General features: G+C 36.3%; 2 protein-coding genes and 1 long non-coding RNA gene across 6 annotated transcripts in view; 1 reads left to right on the forward strand and 2 right to left on the reverse strand.

Annotated features, from left to right (window-relative positions):
• The window catches only part of LOC104607076 (ADP-ribosylation factor), a 36186-nt gene extending 13580 nt beyond the window's left edge, over positions 1-22606 (reverse strand). For 2 of the 3 annotated variants that reach the window (XM_010272571.3, XM_010272570.3), the window contains exon 1: positions 62-281. The gene's annotated coding sequence lies outside the window, so the exon portion shown is untranslated. Of the gene's footprint in view, positions 1-61; positions 282-22470 lie in introns of those variants that run through there. The other variant, XM_088900199.1, reaches the window with a different exon arrangement.
• Positions 1-22754, forward strand: part of LOC148801834 (uncharacterized) — an 84683-nt gene that overhangs the window by 12675 nt on the left and 49254 nt on the right. The window lies entirely within an intron of this gene.
• On the reverse strand, positions 13550-22611 carry LOC104607078 (ADP-ribosylation factor). Of its 2 annotated transcripts, none has more exons than XM_010272572.3 (7): positions 22471-22611; positions 17805-17969; positions 17246-17316; positions 14313-14432; positions 14073-14191; positions 13886-13967; positions 13550-13775 (listed from the first exon to the last, which is right to left on the reverse strand). In XM_010272572.3, exons 2-7 carry the CDS (start codon positions 17950-17952, stop codon positions 13770-13772), a joined length of 546 nt encoding a protein of 181 aa, XP_010270874.1. In that variant the 5' UTR covers positions 17953-17969; positions 22471-22611; the 3' UTR covers positions 13550-13769. The 2 variants fall into 2 exon arrangements, with proteins under 2 accessions (XP_010270874.1, XP_010270875.1); XM_010272573.3 differs by having other exon boundaries at positions 17805-17960; positions 22471-22610.

Below are 22754 nucleotides of genomic sequence, written 5' to 3' on the forward strand. Positions count from 1 at the left end.
AAGCGGCAGATCAGAAAGGAAAAAAAAATGAAAGAAACTGCGAATGAAAATATGCTCTTACATGAAGGCGGAGAAAGAAAGCCGTTAACGGCGATCCGAGCGAGCAGATCTCAAGTCAAGGTGCTGTCCTCCACAACTTGATTCCGACGAAATTAAGGGAGACTATAGAAGATGCAGCAGGAAAACGGCTAGTTAAAGCACACGTCGTTAAAATTGGCTGAGAACGTAATTTCGTATGACAGCCCTCGTGTGGGAGCAAATGTATTAGAACCGCTGGACTGGGAATAAAATGGGAGATCTACTAACATGCATTAATTCCAAGAGAGGTGGTCTGCGTATCTTACACGAAAGCCGCCCAAATTGAATCGTATCGTGACCCTATGGGTAGCTAGGGCAGAATCTCCACCGTCCTTGGTCAGGAATTATACTAAAAAATTTTATTTGAGTAGAACGTAAATTTTTCGATATTTTTTTTCAAATTAAATACGTTTAATTAGCAAAAGAAATATATTTAATCAGGCCAGCACGGGCTGTCAAATGACTCCAAAAATCCCAAATCAAATTAAGTCGAACTGACGAACTAGTGGGTACTCGTGCGATGCACGGGAAAACAAAATGCAATTTTTGATAAATTATTGTAATTTATTTAGGTTTACATTATTTGATAATTTTAAGTAATTACCGGATCTCTTGCCCATATTTATTGCAGTCACACATGGAGAACATCTCATCCTCTTCATAGTATTATTACAGGGGGAGATGTTCCCAATTCACAGGGGTAGTGTGTTGTGGGTAGACATGGGCTGGAGATCCGGACAGGTAATTATCATCCTTAAGTTCTATTAATTTTTGGAATTTAAGGGTTATTTTTATAAAGTTATACTAATTTCATCTATTTTATCATATTTTATGGAAATTAGTGGTTATTTTTCCACAAGTTCTACTAATTTCTAGTAATTTCTATTATATAATAATTTATGAGAAATCTTGGTCCTACCATGTCAGCTTATTGTTTCAAACCCCCCTTCCTAATTTTCTTTTTTTTTTAATTTTTATTTTTTTAATTCCACATAATTACCATTAAACCAATAAGGAAATCACGTATGCTTAACTATTTCTAACAACCATAAACAAAGAGGGATTTGCTTTTCTAATATTTTTCCACAAGTCTCTAATTCCTATTTATCTCCTAAATTATCTCTAACTCCTATTTATCTCTTAAATTATCTCTAATTTAGCTGAGAGATTCTCTCCTAAACTATCTCTAATTCCTATTTATCCTCTCCCCCACTTTTTATCTATATCTATATAAAGAAAGTTTCAATTAACAAAATTCAGAACTTTTTAAATGTTATAATGAAATTATATACTAAATATAAAATATTTATTCAAAACATGAAAAATTAATAGATTTAAAAATATTCATATTATTAATAATTCAATATTTCTACAAATTCATCATGAAATTATGTAGTAACAATATAAATTATAATTTTAGGAATTATTTAATTTAAATGTTATTCAAATAATAAAAATTTAACATTAAGAAATAAAACATTATTTAAATATTTCAATAACTAAAAATATTAAATAAAAATATTGAAAATAGATAAATAATAAAACAAAATATTTAATATTACGTAATAACATTAAAATAAATAAAATTCAAATAATGAAAATTTTTAAATATTTTACATATTATTTGAATATTTAAATAATAAAATATTTAAAGTGACAAAATTTTAAATAGTTAAAATAACAAAATTATGTAATAAATTCAAAAAAAAATCTTAAAACTAGAAAAATAATTATAATATAATTCATAATATTCATATTAATAATAATTTAATATTTTACAAAATTAATAACAAATTATGTAATAATAGTATAATTATTATTTTATGGATTATTAAATTCAATAAATAATTAATATTAAGAATTAAAATAACAATATTATTTCAATAACTAACTAATATTTTTAATAACTAATTTCACTTATAACAATTAATAATTATAGAAAATAACTATCAAAAAAATTATATTAATTAGTACTAATTTTACAATAATAGTGTATATTCATTATATATATACTATAATTAATATTTATTTTAGTTTCAGTAATTATTTATTGTTTTTCTATAAATATGCTTTCAATAATTATTTATAAATATATTTTTATTTTGTTATTTAATAGAAAATTATCAATAATTATTGGAGATTAAACAATTATTAACTTTTAAAATTAAATTTATCATATTTATTGTATTTTTGTTATAAATTTATTGTTAGTAATTATATATTTTTTATAATTTATAGATTAATACTTATTAGAGATTAAACTATTATTTAATATTACACTATTTATTGACTAATTTAGTATATTTCAGTATTTATTATATTTTTATTATATATCTATTATATTTTCATTATAAGCTTATTTTCAATGATTGTGTACGTTTGCTATAAGTTTTTAATAATTATTGGAGATTAAACTATTGCTATTTATTAGAGATTATAATATAAATTTAGTTAAAATTAGGAGTGTTCATTGATTGGTTCAGTTCAGTTGCAGGCTGTTTCGCCAACTAAATCGATCTGGTCAAGTCCGCAGTTTGTCTCTCGAAACCGATTGACCATTAGCGAAAATCCACAAACTCGAGTTATATCCACTAACAAATATGGAAAATTTCCATACTTTTTCGTATTAAAAAATTATATTTAAAATATAAAATATTAATATATATTTATTAAATCAAAGCCGATCTAAAATACTAGAAAACTGACCAACTCGGGTTGATCATTAGCGAAAACCCACAAACTCGAGTTATTCGCTTAATAAAGCACGATCCCCGTCATCATGCCTCTCCTTGCTCCATTATCCCCACCCTTCATTCTCTTAGACTTTCATTCCTGTCCCCTTCCCACCATTCCCATTATGCCATGCCACCCAACTACCTAAAAATATTCCTATAATCTCTCTTATAAGGTATCTCATTTAAACCAATAGGAAAGTATCATGTTGCCCCACTCCCTAATCAATCCCTAAGATGCATCCCCCTAATTTATATCCACTCTCCCTCATTTAAAATATTAATATTAATTAATAAATAGTTACATATGGTTAATATTTAATCCCACCCATATTTAATGAGTATTAAATAATGTTATTACCAAAAGTTAATAAATATGGGTAGTAAATTACCAAAAATTAATAAATATTGTTTTTAATGAACTCATTAACAACATTTTATAGAAATTGAAAACTCTTTAATTTCTATAATTTTGAGAATTATATTTAACAATTATCAAAAAGTATAAAATTTTAGTTATTGTTATTGTTATAATTAATAACCAAATACAAAGGGGGGGGGAACAAAATATTATAATGTTAGAAAATGAAATTATTAATTAATTTATATTAAAAAATAAAGGATAAATTAGTGTAATTTTGTTAGTAAACTACCAAATAAAAAATATATTTAATAACAATTTAAAAAAATTCAATAAATCCCCATAGTTACACAAATTTAATAAATTTTTTCAAAAATTTTCATAAAACTACATTTTCGTAAAATGACATTTTTGAAATTAAAAGTTATAGAGTATTTGAAAGTTTATTTAAAGTGCATTAAATAATTATTGAAAATTATTAGAATATTTTGGAAATTTCAAGAAAAATTATTACATTTGATAGATTTTGGAAAATCATTGAAAAATGATGTAATTTTCATCGCAAATTATTGAAAATCATTAAAAACAAATGACTATTGGGAAATGGAAAACTATAATTTGAACAAATAATTACACAAATTTTTAAGATAAATTAGTATAATATTGGAAAAAGGAAATTATTGGTTAGTTTATATTAGAAATTATAAGATAAATTAGTATAATTCTGTAAGTAAACCATTTAAAAGAAAATAAATTATTTAATAAAAATTTAAATAAAATTTCAAAATTAACAAGTACCATAAGTTTTCCAAAATTTTCATAAAATTACATTTTTGAATATTAAAGACAATTTAGTGTACTTTTAGAAATTTACCATGTGGTTGATACTCGATATATCATTTTGATCATTTTTATCATCAAATTGAATATTGGGTTGACGGGGACAGTGTTTTCAAAACTGGATCAAACCAGATGGTTAGATTGGAAAAATTGGGAACTGGACACTATTTCACCTCAAAATCGTTTTTTGTCCAAAAACCGTTTATTTGGTTAGCGAACCGCTGACTTGGGTGGTTGAACCGTCAACCCAGACAACAATTTTTTACCTTTTTTTATTTTTCTAAATTTTTATTTTTTTGTCAGAGCGGGTCATCTGTTCGGACCAAATAGTCAGACCGTTCCACCCTAGAACAGTTCCCTATCTGGTCCAATTTTAAAAACCTTGGATGGGAAGTGGGTCCCTTGCCTTGAGCTTGGCTTGGTGTGTGGCATGGCCTGGCCCAAGGCCCGGCCCATGGACCAGCTCGACCCACGACATGGCATGGGCCTGTGTGGTTTCGAACCATGGGCCGTGTTGAACCGACCCCCCAAATTATCCTAGAGGAGGGAGGCACAACTTAGGATGCCTCCTGGGCCAACACGACACGACTCACACTTTGTGTGGGCCACATGCAGGTCATGTCATACTGACCCAACACAACCCAATTTACACCTCTTGAACCTGCCCAATACTAGGGACATGGTAGGGAAATTCACTCGATATTAAGGAGTAATTACCTTGCCCTGGACCCACGTGACATTAGGGATGGGGCGGGGATGGGGTAAAGTGTCTTGACTATGGGTCAGGGAAAGGGATGGGGTGCCCTGCCCTGAACCCACCCCATTGTCACTACTTATAGTTGTTAATTATTAATGGAATTAATAAAAATGTTAGCATTTATAATTATTTTTATTTATTTAAAATTAATCAAAATTTAATTTAAAAATAATAAATAGAATAAAAATATTAACATTACTACAAATTATTAATAAAACTAAATTTATTAAAAAAATATTTATTCATATTCAATTAATAATAATTATTTTTTATAAATTAACATTAAATGAAAAATAAAATTATTAAAGCTTTCAGATTTTCCCATGCATCATACGGGTCCTTCCTAGTTCATTCTATTTAAAAGTAAAGTGAAAAACGAACCGATACTTTGATAGGGCTTACTTTGTTGGAATTTTGAAATACTAATCATGTGATCCAAATTCAATCCATTTACAATCGGAACGAATAGGTAGTGCTGGAAATGAATGAATCGGGTACAAGTAACAAGTAAAACCCGAAGGATTTATGTTGGACTCTAATTGAATTCAAATTGCAATCGGACATTAAAGAGTATACAATAAATTAAACTAAGAATAATCAAAATATTAACAAAAAAATGATTTCGGTTTTATATTTTATGAACAAAATTAATAAAAATCAATAATATAAAACTTAAACCTATGAAAATTTAGTAAAGACACATTCAAATAAAATAAACTTACAAAAAAAAAATCTTCAGTTAAAAATAAATAAACAATATAAATGGAACCAAATTGGATTATGTATGATAGGGTGGACTCATATTCGATCCAATTATAAACGGATCAGATCAACTTGAACAGGGGGGTAGAAGAAAATTTCACTCATTTTATCCAGATCCTAATCGAATCATAACCGTCGTATTTACAACGGGTTCAAATTAAATTGGATATTGATTATACCATATTCGCCGCAAAAGTCTACTGAATGGGAGCATGTCTTGAATTAAATTTGGCAACAGCTTGAAATGCCACAGCCACTAAATCGGAATGGGATCATCTCAGAGGTATTTTATCACCTACATATTCTCATATGTATGGGTGTTTAAATGGAATCCGGATCTCCCGACTATAATAACTCTGCCCATGTCTATCCATAACACACTATTCTCATAAATTGGAAATATCTCCCCCTGCATAATATTATGTAGAGATTGGGATGTTCTTCATGTGTGGCTGCAATAAATATGGGCAGAGTTTGTGTGGGCAGGAGATTCAGACTTGTTTAAATGGAATTTGGCTTCAGTAAGGGCAAAGCGTATTCGAGCAGTCTTTACTGCCTTGCATTGAGAATATCTTTGTACTTGTGTGCTTTACTTCATGAGAAGATATTTCAAATGCAAGGTTGCAAAAGGTTGTTAAAACGGTGTAGGCACTGATTTACCCCGATTGAAGCCGATCTCGTTAAATGGCTATAATTGGACAAGTGTCACAGAATTAATGGAAGTGGAAAAGTGCTAAGAAAAAACTGTAGGAGATCTAGATTCTGAAGAGGTTTTGTACAACAGGACTGATCTAGCCTCAATTTTATCCCCATGTTATTATAAGTGACCTGATTAAGCTAAGATTTCAAAACAGCAAAAATAGAGAATTTATCTGAATTATTCTGCATCTAAAGAGAAATAAATTTCAGTATCTATGATCATAAACAAAGTGAACAGATGACGGGAAGACGAGTGACAATAGCTCTTTTCTCGCAAAAAGATAAAAAGAAACAAGGGTAAAAAATTGAAGAGAGCAAATAGTGGCGCATGTGCTCTGTATATACCTGTAGGGGAGACGTTGATAAAAAAGCATTAGTCAGTTTGGGATTATTGGATTTAATCCAGTTTTTGCATTTTGTGGATGTGGAAGAAAAAATATGCAGGCCCTCTAAAACTGCTAGGGCCTCATCGGCTTCTGCCACCAATGACGTTACCACCATCATCACTGATGACTACTCCAACAGCTGCAAGAGACTAAGCGCCAAGCACCGTCAATGTTATTGTTGACTTTGACGTAGTGCAGTGGAGGATTTTGCCATCACTGAAGAGAAACATCTGAAGAATGACGTGAAATGGATTCATTGTCCTGGTAGAACTGAAATGTGCATGTGCATGTGGATACTTTGAACCCTGATTTCGGTCACTCTGAGTATATATGCAAAGCAGATTTATTGAGTTGAGCTATTAAAGGCAAGCTTATCCTGGCCAAACTTGTGTGAATTCGCCAAGGCACAAATTCTTTGATGGGTGACTTTGGTCCAAGACTCTACGGCCTTATTTAATAGGAAACAGAACTACCTTAAATAATCATATAGTTCATATACTGGTGGGTGTATCCCCAGTACGCCAATTCTTTGGTTGAAGGCTCTAGATCGAAGTATCAAACCAGAAGGGAAGTTTGTTGCATATAATGAACCTTTTGGCTCAGTTAGTTTGCACCAAAACGAAGTGGTCCCCACTTTGTATATCACTTGTTTGCACTAAAAGGATGTATTCCTCATTTCCTCAAACTTTATTGTTTAGGAGTGAGGTAGGAAGCAAGATGACGCGGTTCCCATTTTTTTTTGTAAGAGCGAGAATTGAAGTAGGAAGATGAAAAATTTCGGAGGCGAAAGGTCCTGTCCCTTCTATTGTTATCTTATGATATATATATATATATATATAAATTCGATGGAGTTCTTGCTCTCCAAAACTTTCTAAAATCCAAAAGACTTCCTAATCCAAAAAGAAAAACAAAACTTCTAAATCCTAACTGTACAGGAAATATACAAAATACAGATCTGGGATCTCCTAGGACTCTCGCGAACCTTATCTTCATCCAATACTCCCCCTCAAGGTGGTGCATGAGGATTGCGAATGCCCAGCTTAGGAAGGAAAAAATCAAACTGTTTTTGTCCGAGAGCCTTTGTGAAAATGTAGGCAACCTGTTCACATGTACGTACATAGGAAGGTGCAATGGTACTGGCTTGGAGCTCATTGCGAATGAAATGACAATCAATTTCAATATGTTTGGTTCGCTCATAGAAGACAGGGTTCGCAACAATGTGCAGAGCAGTTTGATTGTCACAAAACAAACGTATAGGTTGAGGATGAGATATACCCAAAGACGACAGCAGACCTTTCAGCTACTTCAACTCACAACTGGCAGTAGCCATTGACCGGTATTCAGCCTCGACAGTGTAATGGTTAAATAAATCAAACGGCCCACAAGACGTCGATATCATTCAGGGTCATCCAGGAGGGCTCCGTCAGCAAGGGCAAGTTTATGATTCTGAGTAATAGGAAAGTGAGTAGGTTGGGACCCCAATAAGCTAGTTTCTGTAATAATATCAAGTGCATATTTTCTTTGGCAAAGAAATATCCCCGATGATCCGCGAGTCACTTCGATGCCCAAAAAATATTTAAGAACACCAAAGTCCTTCACATGAAAACACCGGTTCATATACTGTTTAAATTTGTGTTTGAACTCCGGGTTATTCCCACCAATGATTAAGTCAACATAAACCAGGACGTGCAAGACAACCCCATCCTTGCGATATGTAAATAAGGAATAATCGAAATATGACTGTTCAAACCCAAAAGTTTTCAAGGCAACACCTAACTTAGAGAACCAGTTCCAGGGGGCTTGCCACAGACCATACAAAGATTTCTGGAGTTTGCATACCTTTCCAGTCCCGGTGGCCGAAAAACCTGGAGGAGGTTTCATATAGACCTCCTCATGGAGATCACCGTGTAGAAAAGCATTGTGGACACCCATTTGATGCAATTCCCAATGTTGGGCCGCAACAACTACTAAGAAAGTTCGAACTGTGACCGTTTTAGCCACAGGGGCAAAGGTCTCGTTGTAATCAAGACCTTCAACTTGAGTGTTGCCCAGGACTACCATCCGTGCTTTAAATCTTTCAGTGGATCTATCAGAGTTGTACTTGATTTTGTAGACCCATTTACACCCGATTGCCTTTTTTCCAAGTGGGAGGTCTTCCAAGGTCCATGTCCCATTGTCTTCCAAAACCTATATCTCTTGGTGCATAGCCTCGCGCCACCGAGCATCAGTCATTGCCTCAGAGAAATGAGTAGGTTCTCGGCCTGCATTAACAGCTGCTAAGAAATGTTTGTGTTTCGTAGAAAAATTATCATACGTCACATAATGAGTTATGGGATAAGGAGTACCTGAGGACTGAGATGATGCGGGAGAAACAGTGGAGGGGTCTAAACGACGAGCAAAGTGTGTGACAAAGTCCTGTAAATAGCTAGGGGGTCGCTTTTCTCGATGTCCGTGGCCTAATAACTCCGTGGTGGGCTGAGGAGTAGTTGGAGTTTCATTATTTCTGTAATCTGTATGGCTCCTTGTCTCATCAAGAGGACCTGCCTCCTCATCATTACCCGTGTTCTGATGTCCTTCATCGATTGTGTCGCTCCCCCTAAATTCTATATGAGGTGACTCATATACCATGTCAGGAGGAGTGGCCCAAGGCAACCCAACATTTTCTTTGGCTACGGGAGGACTGGTTACTGAGGGTTGATGTTCCGGAGTGGCAAAGGGAAACCCGATCTCACTAAACACCACGTCTTGTGAAACGAAGTAGTCACCAGACTCAAGGTCGTATAATTTTCACCCCTTTTTCCCAAAAGGGTACCCAATAAAGACATTTTTCCTACTCCTAGCGGCAAATTTTTCACGGTCCCGAGTATGCGAAAAACACAAGCAACCAAAAACTCTAAGATGTTTATAAGAAGGACTTTGTCCAAATAGCATCTCGTAAGGTGTTTTACCACCAAGAAGTGTCGAAGGTGTCCGGTTAATCAAGTACCTTGCGGTCAAAACACACTCACCCCAGAAATTGATCAGAAGATGTGCTTGAAACCTAAGCGCTCTGGCCACATTCAAAATATGATGATGCTTTCTCTCCACACGACCATTTAAACTTTGTTCCATTATCACTTCTCACCACCTTAACTTTCTTATTAAATTGTCGTTCAATCATGACACAAAAATTTTTGAGTGTTCGACCAACTTCACTTTTTTCAGCCAGCAAATAAATCCAAACCGCTCGAGAATAATCATCAACAATTGTCAAAAAATATACAACACCACAAGATGCAGGTACTCTATAAGCACCACATAAGTCACAATGAGTTAATGCAAAACAATCAGTCACTTTATTGCTGCTTTGAATAAAAACATCTCTAGTTTGCTTTGCCTTCAAACAAACATCACAGGTTTTGTTCTTACTATTGCTAATATTAAGAAGTAAGCTAACCGTTTGATAAGAAGGGTGTCCCAATCTCCGATGCCACAAATCACATGACCCAATTCCATCTGTCTTGTAAGAACCGACGCCACACCCTTGAAGACATAGACCCCATCAAGCTGTTCACCCGCACCAATCAGAGTCATCGACATAACTTATTAGTAAACGTCACAATATAATCTGTGTCACGAAGTAATCGACCTACTGACAATAAATTACAATTGAGTTTTGTAACATATAATACGTGCAACAATTTAAAATTATTTCCAAGTTCAACAGTGCCTTCTTTCATGGCCTCGGTGTGCGCACCGTTGGGTAACCTAACAGGACAATGTGCAACATCATAGGTGCCGACGAGCACATTTAAATTCCCTGTCATGTGATGTGACGCCCCAGAGTCAACAATCCATTCAGTGGAGTAATTCTTACCATAGAGTTTTTCATTAGTCCTGGTTTTGTAAGCATTAAGCATGCTTACAAGAGTCTGCCATTGCTTGTCATTAAGCCCGTTCAGTCCGGTCCTGTCTTCGTCAGTCATAGCTACATTAGCAGCCACCTCACGCCCCGCTGATGACTGAGCAGCATGAACTTTTGTTGTACCTCGGCCACGTCCGCCAGAGGGTCCACCCCCTTTTCCTCGTCCTACTCCACGCCCGGTCGACGTACTGCGGGGTCTGTCTCCCCACCATTCAGGGTATCTAATCAATTGAAAGCAATTCTTTGCTTCATGGCCAGATCGACCACAATTATTACACACAATTGTTTTGTCTTTTGAAGCAGCTCTATTGTCTCGCGATGTCTGCGAGGCTTGTGCTGCAAAACCAACCGCATCTGCCCGTTCGTCGTAGTTATCTCCTTTCAAGACCACCGGACTGATAACAATTCCAAGATTATTTGATGGATGCAAATAGAAAGGAGAAGACGGTCCAACAGACTTACCCGAGCTCTTATCGTTCCTGTCGTTGTTGGTAGCCATGGTGGCCGATCAACAATACCCATTGTAACTCAAGAGATTGTGATAAAGGTGCTGGTGCTACTGCTATCTTTGCGCATCAAATCTGTTAGACTGGGAGGTGCTACAGAGATTCCTCGGCTGAGCAAGATTTCTAATGACGTCTGCTACGGTTGTATCTGTTCGTCCAACGAATGCAATAAAGAGATAGAGATAGGAGGCAACTGTCGCCCCTGTTCAATTCGTAGGAAAGAGATGATGAATAGTGGATTTTGAAGGATTCATGTTTTTCCCGCTGAGAAGGAAATGTGGATGACGGGGAATAAGCACTGGTTCGCAAAAGACGGTGAGGAATCGCTGAAGATCTAATGACAAATGAATCGGATTTCACTGTTGTTCTGGTGTCGCGAGGTCAGAGAAGATGAACAGTACCACCGCTGGTTCCGTTCGAATAGGAAGAGGAACAGTGTTCGCCACCAGTCTTCTGGGTTGGGTTCGAAGGAAGGGGATGAGCTATAGTCCTTGAAAACTTCTCCCTCGTGGGATTACGAGAAGAAGAGTGGGGTGTGAAGTAACTGCCGCCCTGCCGATCGGCCGCTGCTCTGTTTCGGTCTAGAGGAGGAAGAAGAGTCCAAACCTGCCGCTGCTACAACAAAGAAATCAGGGACTGGGAGTCAGAGTACATCAACGTCAGTGTCGATGAGCTTTACCATCTTATAATGGCTGCTAGAAGGTGGCTCTGATACCATGAAAAATTTCAGAGGCCAAAGGTCCTGCCCCTTCCATTGTTATCTTATATATATATACAAATTCAATGGAGTTCTTGCTCCCCAAAACTTTTTAAAATCCAAAAGACTTCCTAATCCAAAAAGAAAAACAAAACTTCTGAACTTCTAAATCCTAACTATACAGGAAATATATAGAATACAGATCCGGGATCTCCTAGGACTCTCGCGAACCTTATCTTCGTCCAATAGAAGAAGGTGGTTATTAGTTGATTGCACTATCACTTTTAGATATCATGCGTTTAAGTAGGGCTGTCAATTGGATGGTTTTGGGTTGGATCTAAATCTATTCAAATCTTATCAAATTGGTTTTGGACAATCCATTATACTTATTGGGTTGGGCCAACCCAAAATAAAACCGTCCGTATTATTATTGGTTTGAATCGGTCTAAAACCAAAACCCAATAATTGAATCACCATCTCGCCAACTACATATTTGATTCAAAGCCAAAATCGAAACCGTTAGTGGTATTTGAAGATACTTTCAAGCTGTGCTTGTCCTTGGAGCTCTGCAGCTTTACCAGGACTGGAAGCCCTAATGAAATTGCTGAGAAAGGAAGACAAATATGGGAGAGCAGAACCTCTAATGGCATCGTTAGTGGTATTTGAAGACTGTGAGGAGAAATCAAGGCCTTGTTTGAATCTAGCAGCGCCTTCGCCTTTCTGCGTGAGCTCGTCATAATAAGCAGTGGCCTTCTCCTCCTCCATTGATGAGTTTGGGAGATTAGAAAATTATTTGAATGAGCAGCATCTACAACCAATGCACAGGCTCATACATAAGGATTTGAATGTTCGAGGGTTTCGATTTTACAGCAGAATTTGTTTTGAGGTGTTGCCCTTACATAGAATTTACTTGTTGAACGCCTTTACAGGAACCAGGCTTTCAGTTGCAATGCTTTTGAAGCAAACAAGGTTTTCAGAGTATGTTTCAGAAGTTTGAAAGAACAAAATGCTTTGGTGGCAGCACAGATGTACCTTTATGATCAGGATGATCAGTGCCTTAGACTCTTATGTCTCAGTGGGAGATCTGCAGTCCCAAAGCACAGGTAAGGCAATGCGTTTGATAGCCTTCAGATTGGAATTTTGGAACAGGTGGTGGGATCCTCCAGCTATTAAAAATTTTAAATAGAATGGGGACTTCTTTCTCGTTTGCTTCTATACTCCTATGCTTTGAGATTGAGATATTCACATCAAGCACTACTAGAATTAAGTAGAATCCTTGGCTTGCGCATACAAGATGTGTCCAAAGGCCAACTATTTGTTTCAAGAAACCATTTCTGTAATTTTTTCACATTTTCTGGGTTTTCAAGTATTTTTTGAATTTTCATTTAGTTTGGACCGGCTTGGACCCAATCCAATCCATTTGCATTTCAAATGGACTGGATTCAATCCAGTTTGTATAGATTTGGATTGGACTTGGTCCAGTCCATTTGTAAATGGAACAACGTTGGATCGGATTGGACTGGACCAAATCCAGTCCGATTGACACCCCTACGCTTTAAGTATGCTAATCGGACTCTTAGGAAACCGCTTCCACTTTTGATCGAGGAGAATAGGGTGGAAGAAAGGATATGGGATCTCTACACAAAAAAAACCCTGCATGCACGGAAAGTATTTGCATCCACCTACACACGTGCGAAAAAATTGGAAGGGGAACAGAAGATCTCAAATCCCCCCTTCCCATGCTCGGTAAAGAGAAAAGATCAAATATAAATGTCGGTGGTAATACAACTTCATCAAAACTGATCTGATTAAGCTAAGATTTCGAAATAAGAGAGAATTTTTCTGAATTATACTGCGCATCTAAGAGAATCAAATTTCAGTATCTATAATCATAAACAAAGTGAACATATTATGGGATAACAAGTAACAATACTCTTCTCACAAAAAGATAAAAAGAAACAAGGGTAAAAAAAATAAAGGACATCAAATAGTATCTCTAACTCTGACACTGATTGCAGCTCAAAAACCATCATAAAAGAAAACGCATCTACGCCTGCAAAAGAAAAGAAGGAAAACATAAAGAGTTTGAAGAAACATGAGCAAGTGAATAAAAATGTCCTCTCGTGAAAGTCAATCTATGTACTGTCACCGGAAGATGCATACCTTGTTAGCAATGTTGTTGGAGAGCCAGTCCAGTCCTTCGTACAACCCTTCTCCGGAAGTGGCGCATGTGCTCTGGATATACCTGTACAAGAGAGTGATAAAAAAAGTATTACTCAGTTTGGGATTGAGAGGATCTCTATCAAATTTGGGTAATCGATAATAATAGTGTGCATGTAAGTTGATCTACCAGTGGCGTTGACGGAGGGAATGAAGGCCAAGTTTATCAGTAATCTCAGCAGCATTCATTGCATTTGGAAGATCTTGCTTATTTGCAAATACAAGCAAAACAGCGTCCCTCAATTCATCCTGCCACAGTACCCAGTAACATATTCAAGTTTAAAGAAAATTTACGAAAAGACGGTGAATACAATTGATAATCAAATTGGCATAACTTGCTAATTGAACATTACAGAATGACTTCTCTTACCTCATTCAACATCCTGTGCAGCTCATCCCTAGCCTCAACAACACGATCTCGATCATTGCTGTCTACGACAAAGATAAGACCTTGTGTGTTTTGGAAGTAATGTCTCCACAAGGGACGGATCTGAAATTCCCCCACAAGGAAACAATCCACAAATTTAGGACTTCTAACCAAATTAGCCAAGCAGAAAACAATACTAGTAATACTTGTAGAATTTGACAAATAGTGAACGGTTTTACTTAAAGCCATCAAGCAGAACAACCAACAGGTTTTACTTCGACTACATTAAATAACAAATTAATCAGGACCAAGTACAAAGAACATGGGAAAAGGGGGCCATAAACTTGTGTCTATACATGTCAGTTGGGAGTGTCCACTTCCTTGTGTGATCAATGAAAAGATGGAAGGCCAAACAGTCCAAGTACATCTCGCTTATGAAAATGCTAAATGCTGATGGAGGAATCTCTAACCAGTAGAACACCATCCAAATAAATATCCAGCAGTTAGGGAGCACTCGGGTGTGGGGAGAGTGGAAGTTGAGCACCTGGTGGATAGACATGTGAAGGTTGGAAAATCACTCGGTTTATTCTTGCTGGGTAGGGAGAAGGTGGTTTAGAAAGGCAATTGAACAATTTGAAAGGAGGTCAGAAGAATAGAATAAGAAAGTTGCGGGGAAGGGGGAGAGGTGTAGGAGGAATGGGAAGGGTGGGAAGAAGGCACAGCTGAGGAGGAGTGAAGGGGGAAAGTTCGAAGGCCGGAAACTGGAGAGGGGGGGCGGGGGAGGATGGAGGCAAGGATTAAGTTGCAATCTTGGATTGTCAGGGGCAGAGCAAAGGAATAAAGGTTTCAATGAGGAATATGTTGGAAAATTTATTTCAAAAGTGATGTTATTGCAAGGTCGAAGTTACGATGGAGATGCTGGTGGCAGCCATTGGCAAAGCTGTGTAAGATTGGGTCTTGCTTTTCCAGAACTTGACCAAGTCGACAAAGAGGTCTCAGGGGTCTGATTTGGGGAAGTTATAGGAATGCAATTTTGTAATTTGATGATATGTTTTAATCTTCTCCTTGCTTTTGTTATGTGCTCAGGTATTACCAAGATTATATGGGTTTTTTCCTTTTAATGAAATTATTTTTTTACCATAAAAAAAGAGAGGTTACAAGACCATTTAGAAAACTTATGATTATGTTAATTGTAGTCTGGTCTACATTCAGATCAAGACTGTTCATATACCAGTATCCTCCTATAAGTGTATAACTACATGTGGATGTGTTATCAATCATAATCATCGTCAGGGTGTCTTGAAATGTCAACCACAACATGGATAGCGATTTCTTGTATAGCTAAAGAAACAATGGAATATGAAGTGGCTTAATTTGATCTAGCTCATGGTTATGTCAAGTGATGATGGTAAAACATTTTATCAGCACTAGATCGTCCATAAGCATGGTTTCCAAAGACATAAATAACTAACTATGCATAAATAAATCATGATCATCACATTAAATGACAGTGAAACATCCAGAACAAGACTGTTCATACACCAGTATCCTACAACTACGTGTGTGTGTGTGTGTGTTATCAATCATAATCATCATCAGAGTGCATTGAAATGTCAGCCACAACATGGATAGTGTTTTCTTGTATGGATAAAGAAACAATGAAATATGAGGTAGCTTAATTTGATCTGGCTTATGATTATGTTAAGTGCGGATGGTAAAGCAATTAATCAGCACCAGACCGTCATAAGCATGGTTTCCCAAGACATAAATAACTAATTATTATAGATAATTAAATCATGATGATCACATTAATTGACAGTGCAACATCTAAATAAAAGCTCCAATGCCATATTTTGGTCATAAATCATGCATACAACTTTAAGAATCAGTTGCATTATTGCAAAACTTTAAACACACAAACACCAATGCCATCATGGACAAGTTCATGGACATTCACACAATGCTACCTTAGATACTAATTTAGGCTTCTAAACAGTGCTTGCAAAATTGGGGCAAAGAAACGTTCTAGTCCACAGTTCAGATGAACCAGAATTGTTCAGAAAATTGAAAAATCTGGACAACACTAATCCAAATGTCAAAGTTGGGGCAATTTCAGTTGATCCTTACAACCATAAGAAGCCTAAACATTTTCCTACTTAAGGTGTAAATTTACAACCCAAGATTCAACATCACCCTTAAATCAGGAGAGCCAAATTTTGTACATAATTTGGACTGGATAATTTTGCCAAAAGATTAGCTAGTGGAGGAATGAATAATTTTCCTGCTGCTAGAATCTGGACTCAGATTCCTCCTCTCAAAGTAAATGCACTGCTGTGGGTGGTAATATTGGATAAAAACCTAACTAAACAGAATTTGACAAAAAAGAGGAATTCTGATTCAAAACATGTTGTGTGAGCTGTGTGGGCAAGCAGAGGAGGACAACAATCATCTCTTCATCCATTGCCCTTTCGTGGCTGGAATTTGGAACAATTTTCTCTCTTTGGAAGGTATTTCCTGGGTCATGCCAAAACAGGTCTCAGATCTGCTAAGGAGTTGGGATATGTTAGGTCTTTCAGAGCTGTCCAGAAATGTGTGGTGGGCTATCCCTGCAGCTGTAATCAGTTCCATATGGGCAGAGAGAAACAGAAGAATCTTTCAGAATAAGGAAAAGGAGGTGGACTGTCTTGTGTCTGGTGCACTGGGAAAACTAGTGTCTTGGACTGCAGGCATGAAAGGCTTCCAGCCTAGTGTCTTGGGGTCTCAGTTAAGATCTATTAGTATATTTGAGTTGTAATGTAAGCTGAGAGGCTGTTCTCAACCTTTGCTCCCTTCTGGGAGTTTCTTTGTATGGTTCTAATTTCTATCAATAAATTTACCTTACCTTTTTCAAAAAAAAAAAAATTGTACATAATTTAGCTTAATATAACCATACATACCTTGTCCTGACCACCTACATCCCAAACGGTGAAGCTAATGTTCTTATATTCCACAGTCTCCACATTAAACCCTGATCGGAAAAGGCTCATTAGTTTGAGTTAAGAGTGAAAATAATATAAGCTTAATATAACTTAGGAATAGTGGTGATCTAGTGGCTATCTAGCAGAACAACAATGCATAAAAATCTGTTACATAGGCTTGAAGTGTTGATTCCAGGGGGTGAACAAAATTAGGTTTAGGCAAATGTATACATTCTTAACCTAGAACATGATTTTTTATATCTTCTAACAAAAGAAAAAAAAACTATTTTCTCTAAATTTTCTAAATGTACATCTTGCAAGAAACTCAAAATCTCAAATTTGCATTCGCATGGTTGAAATATAAAAAAACATGAATGAATGAGCAGTTGAAGTCCCAAACTAAAAGTTTAATTCACCAAACCAATGTAGGACATGCTTCTACACATTACATGGACATCCAGGCAGAACATTCCCTTAAAAACATACAGGAAAAAAAGCCACTCTTGAAAACATTTATGTTATAGAGTCAAAAGCATACCAATGGTTGGAATTGTTGTGACAATCTCTCCCAACTTGAGCTTGTACAAAATGGTGGTCTTACCCGCAGCATCAAGACCCACCATAAGAATGCGCATCTCTTTCTTGGCAAAGAGCCGACTAAAAAGCTTGGTGAAAGACAGCCCCATCTTTGTGTCTGATGGTTCTACAGATTGCAAGTTAGAAATTCATTCAAGAAGTATGACACATTATAAGAAAGAAAAACATTTTTCAATGGATAGGGCCGAGAGGCATGTTTCTTGGTCATTGCATGCAATTAAAAAAAAGTATAATAAAGAAAAATGTATACAGAATCCCTGACCCTGATATACAGTTTAAAGACCCAAACATAACATAGGCATCTAGGTTATTACCTCTAAAACATTGATAATTATATTGGAACAATCTTACTTTTTAAAATGTCAGAAATTGAAAACTTCGACTAAGTAAGAAAAGCATTTTTACCAAAAAAAACTAAATCATCATCATCATCCATGCCTTATCCCAACTATATGGGGTCGGCAACATGAATCCTGTTTCACTAATCTGTTCTCTTTAAAGCCATACCCACTGTTAAATTATTAGTGCTTAGGCCAAGTTTGGGAGTGCTTATTTGACAAATAAGTGCTTAAAAATAAGGGAAAATTCCAGATTAGTACGTTGTCTTTAGGGGTAGTCTCATTTTAGTATCCAAACTTCAAAATGTGTCAATGCAGTACCTCAACTCTCAAAAACTGTCAATTTAATCCAAAATTATCAATCGATGTTATGTGACATGTGAAAGGACAAAAATACCCTTCAGGTGTCATTTAATTTTCTTTATCTACCACTCCTACATAAACCAACTTAAACAAATCCTGGGGTTCAACAGTGAATCCATAGGTGTCCTTGTTATACATAAAAGCAAATTCAGTTCTCAAAATCGTATAATCCCTTTGTTAGATTAGTAGTCTTCTACCTAAATATTGGCAAATAAGTTGTTGAAAAATCAAAAGTTAACAATGGTGTCGAGTTAACAATGCTATACTAATTACTAGAGACAGTAGTGGCGTTCAAGGACGTCGGGACCGGATAATACTTCCACGAGACAGAGACTAACAGGTGAAAACTTTTTAACCCTAGCCAACTGAATTTCTGGAGTTTATTGAAAGCAACCAGAACAATAATTCCAACACAGAATATGAAAATCCAAAAATATTAGAAACTCATCAAAGAAGTATCTCTTTTATGGTCTATCACTCTTGCTCTTGCTATCTCAATTTGGGGTTCTATTTTTCTTTGAATCTTCATTCGGTTGTGATTAGGTTCAGAACACAGCAGAGAGAGAAAAAAAGTGAGTTTGAAATTTTTTGAAATGGCATACAGTGGTCTTAAGACAATCGTTGATTGCTATTAACAGAATAATGAGGGCGGATATGAACATAAGAGTCATTCAACTCTTCATCTGCTCATTAGGTTCCTAAAAAAGTAAAAAGGATGGCTGACATAGTCTAATTGGGAAATCAATACAGAGATGATACAGAGACGGAAGTCTTCAACATGACCATAAAAAAAGATTAGAGTTTCCACATTAATACTAAGAGAGAAAAATACGACCAAAGTTTCAATACTAATAGAGACAAAAGTCTCACAGTACTTTTCTGTTCTCTGTGAAGAAGACAATGAACAGTAACTTTTTTTGATCAATAACTGAATGGATTTCATTAAAAAATAAATAAGCAAACACAAGGAGGAGAGGAGAGACAAACTCTCTTAGCTTCGACTCCCAGAGAAGAAAACATTACAGCATAGCCCAGAACAAGTTGTTTCTTCCCACCCTTTGCTTAGCCAAAGCATCAGTCAAGCTATTGGCATCTCTCTTAATCCATTTAAATTGAATTTCCATCTCTGAACTTTCTTTTTTCATTTATATACTCCCACCAGTAACTTTACTGTTTCACCATTTTGTTCAGCACTGTTCCGTTCTCTGTGAAGAAGACGATGAACAGTAACTTTACTGTTTCACCATTTTGTTCTCTAGAGAATATGCGAATGGCATATTTGAAATTTCATTATCGTTCTGTACTAAATGGTGAGAATCAAGCACCAATGCAGCTACACGTCCCTCTTCTGGTTCAGACTCAAGGTAGAAGACAATGAACAATGTCTTCTTATGAAGGGTAGTTTTGACATTTTCAAAAGTTTTAAGTCGCACATGTCATCACGTGATACCGATAACTGGTGGAATGCTAACGGTAGGGACTAAATTGACAGTTTTTGAGAGTTCAGGTAATGCTGTGGCACGTTTGAAGTTTGGGGTACTAAACTGAGACTACCCCTAAAGTACAGGATACTAATCTGGAATTTTCCCTAAAATAAGTGCTCATGAGCGTTTGGTGAAAAAACACTTATTTCAAATAGGGATAGTATAGGTATTTTCAAAATGATAAGGCTGGCCAAGACAGGCCAGAAAGGAAATAAGCGCTTATTGAATAAGCACTTAGAAATAAGCCTGAATTTTGGGCTTCTCGAATAAACACCTATTGTCAGAATAAGCACCCATTCTGGGCTTATTTCCCAAATGCCATAAGTGCTTATTGGTGTGGTAGGTACCGACCCAAAATAAGTGCTTTTTAAATAAGCACTCCCAAGCTCTTCTAGCACCTTCAATGTGTAACAAGCCACTTCTTCTAACTGGCAAAGTTGGTGGTCTTCTATGCACATGGCCAAACCATCATAGTCTACTCTCTCTCATTTTATTACCCATTGGAGCTACTCCTAGGTTCCTACAGATAACTTCATTCTTGACCCTATCCTTTATAATTTTTCCACTCATCCATCTTAGCATTCACACTTCTGCCACGTCATTCTCTGGATACGCTGTTTCTTCACTGCCCAACACTCTACTCCATACAGCAAAGCTAGCCTTTACAACTGTTTTATACTAGTGGTGCAACTTGGGTGGGCCCAACCTGTGCCTAGACCGACCCAACCCATAATTTTACACAGGCTGAGCTTGGATTTTCAGTACTTGGACTGGGGCCAGGTCCACTTTTGGTGTTTTCATTTTCTGAGCTAGACCCAAGCCTAGCCCTTAAGTAACCCAAGATTGAATGACCAACATAAGTCCTGTTGGGCCTGAGCCAAACCTGTGTCAAGTTTTAATTGAGGCTAAGCCTGGATTGAGTACATTAGGCTTGACATCGAGCTCCACCCGAGCTCGGGACTTAAACCCAACTGTTAGGGTTGGGCCTGGTTGACTTAAAACCAGTCCAACCCACCCATGTTGCACCCCTAAGGAAACCACAATATTCACTACTTCATAAGAAAATATGATCTGTAACTGAACAGTTTTAGGGGGTATTCTGTATTGTGAATATTCTGTAGTTTGTTGCATTCTGAAACACACCACATCCCGTTAGGAATTCTTTTAGAGGTGTGATGTGTTTTGAAATCATCAATGGATGGTTTTGAAACACAAAATATCACAATTTATTTTCCAAGCCAGAATCTCGTGGATTAGTCCAGCCACGGTGGATATGTAATGTAATAAATGACTGGAAATATATTATTTAAAATTTTGCTAACAATACATCCACACCACATTGTAGAGCACCTTATGGAGTGGTGTGGTTCAAACCATGTGATTTCAACCACACCACAATGGCATATTCAAACATACCACACCTTATGGAGACCATGCTGCTCGATGATCCTTTGTAGGAAGCAGAATCATGTGCTCAGCTAACTAATTTGTAAAGCTTTCAATATATACATCTAATGAAAAAGGAAAGAGTAAAGATAGACTGCGATTCTTTTTCATCCTGAGATAACAATAAAAGAAACTCGAATGGGTTGCTGCTTGCAACATTACTATACTACTCTATCTTTTGCAATAAAATCAAACAAGAAGAATGTGACCCGTAAGTATAGTTTAGAGTAATAAACTAGCCTATCTAGTTCTCCTACTCGCATAGTATATAATTGATCAAATTTATACAGCAATCTTATCTTTCCAAAGGGAAAACCACATTAGCCTCTAAAAGGTAATGAATGTAACCCGAAAATCAACTATATTAACACAAACAAGAAGCCTCCTCCATTACAACAAAGCAACAAATTCTTACAACACATCTACAGGATCCAGAGTCGAGAACACGATAACATCTCTTGTACAGGTATTAGGAAATCAGATTATCAGAAGGAAAAATAATAATAAAAGAAACAATTTCGAATCTCAGAGCCGAAATCCAAGGACAATAAAAAACAAGCACTTTGTCATCCAGAAAAGAGGCGAATAGATGAAATCCCGCATGAAATTTAATTTAAATAACCGAAGGTCACAAAACCTAACTACGTGGACATAAATCAAACAGCAAGGTACCAATCCCGTGCAACAAAATGGGGATCGGCTTGATCATGCAACAGTTTCAATTATATAAAAGCAAGACAGGAGAAACAAACCGAATCAAGCCAAATCGAACCTCAATTTCGCAAATCAAACAAGAAAACAAGATTATGTTTTCTCTGAAAAGCAAATATGAACCTAATGGGTCTTGAAAAGCAGATCAGATCTAAGCAGGAATCGCAACGAAATGATTCAAATAGTGGAGAGAAAAGGCCATAAAAGCAGCAGATCAGAAAGGAAAAAAAAATGAAAGAAACTGCGAATGAAAACATGCTCTTACATGAGGGCGGAGAAGAAAGCAGTTAACGGCGATCCGAGCGAGCAGATCTCAACTCAAGGTGCTGTCCTCCACAACTTGATTCCAACGAAATTAAGGGAGACTATAGAAGATGCAGCAGGAAAACGGCCAGTTAACGCACACGTCGTTAAAATTGGCTGAGGACGTAATTCCGTATGACAGCCCTCGTGTGGGAGCAAATCTATTAGGCCCTGTTCGCAATTTGGTAATTTACTTATGTGGGTAAAAATGCATTTATCCATTAATCGTTTCGCAAGAAAGATTTA

The sequence above is a fragment of the Nelumbo nucifera genome, chromosome 3 (genome assembly GCF_055504915.1).
Source record: "Nelumbo nucifera cultivar China Antique chromosome 3, China Antique-T2T, whole genome shotgun sequence".
Lineage (NCBI taxonomy): Eukaryota > Viridiplantae > Streptophyta > Magnoliopsida > Proteales > Nelumbonaceae > Nelumbo > Nelumbo nucifera.

Excerpts from the sequence above, each read along its gene's own strand:
- LOC104607078 (XM_010272572.3), bottom strand. The coding sequence starts at position 17,952 with ATGGGGCTGTCTTTCACCAAGCTTTTTAGTCGGCTCTTTGCCAAGAAA. Across the intron at positions 17,317-17,804 it reads CACAACAATTCCAACCATTG|GGTTTAATGTGGAGACTGTG; the intron begins GTATGCTTTTGA and ends TTTTCCGATCAG. Across the intron at positions 13,968-14,072 it reads TCCCTCCGTCAACGCCACTG|GTATATCCAGAGCACATGCG; the intron begins GTAGATCAACTT and ends TCTCTTGTACAG.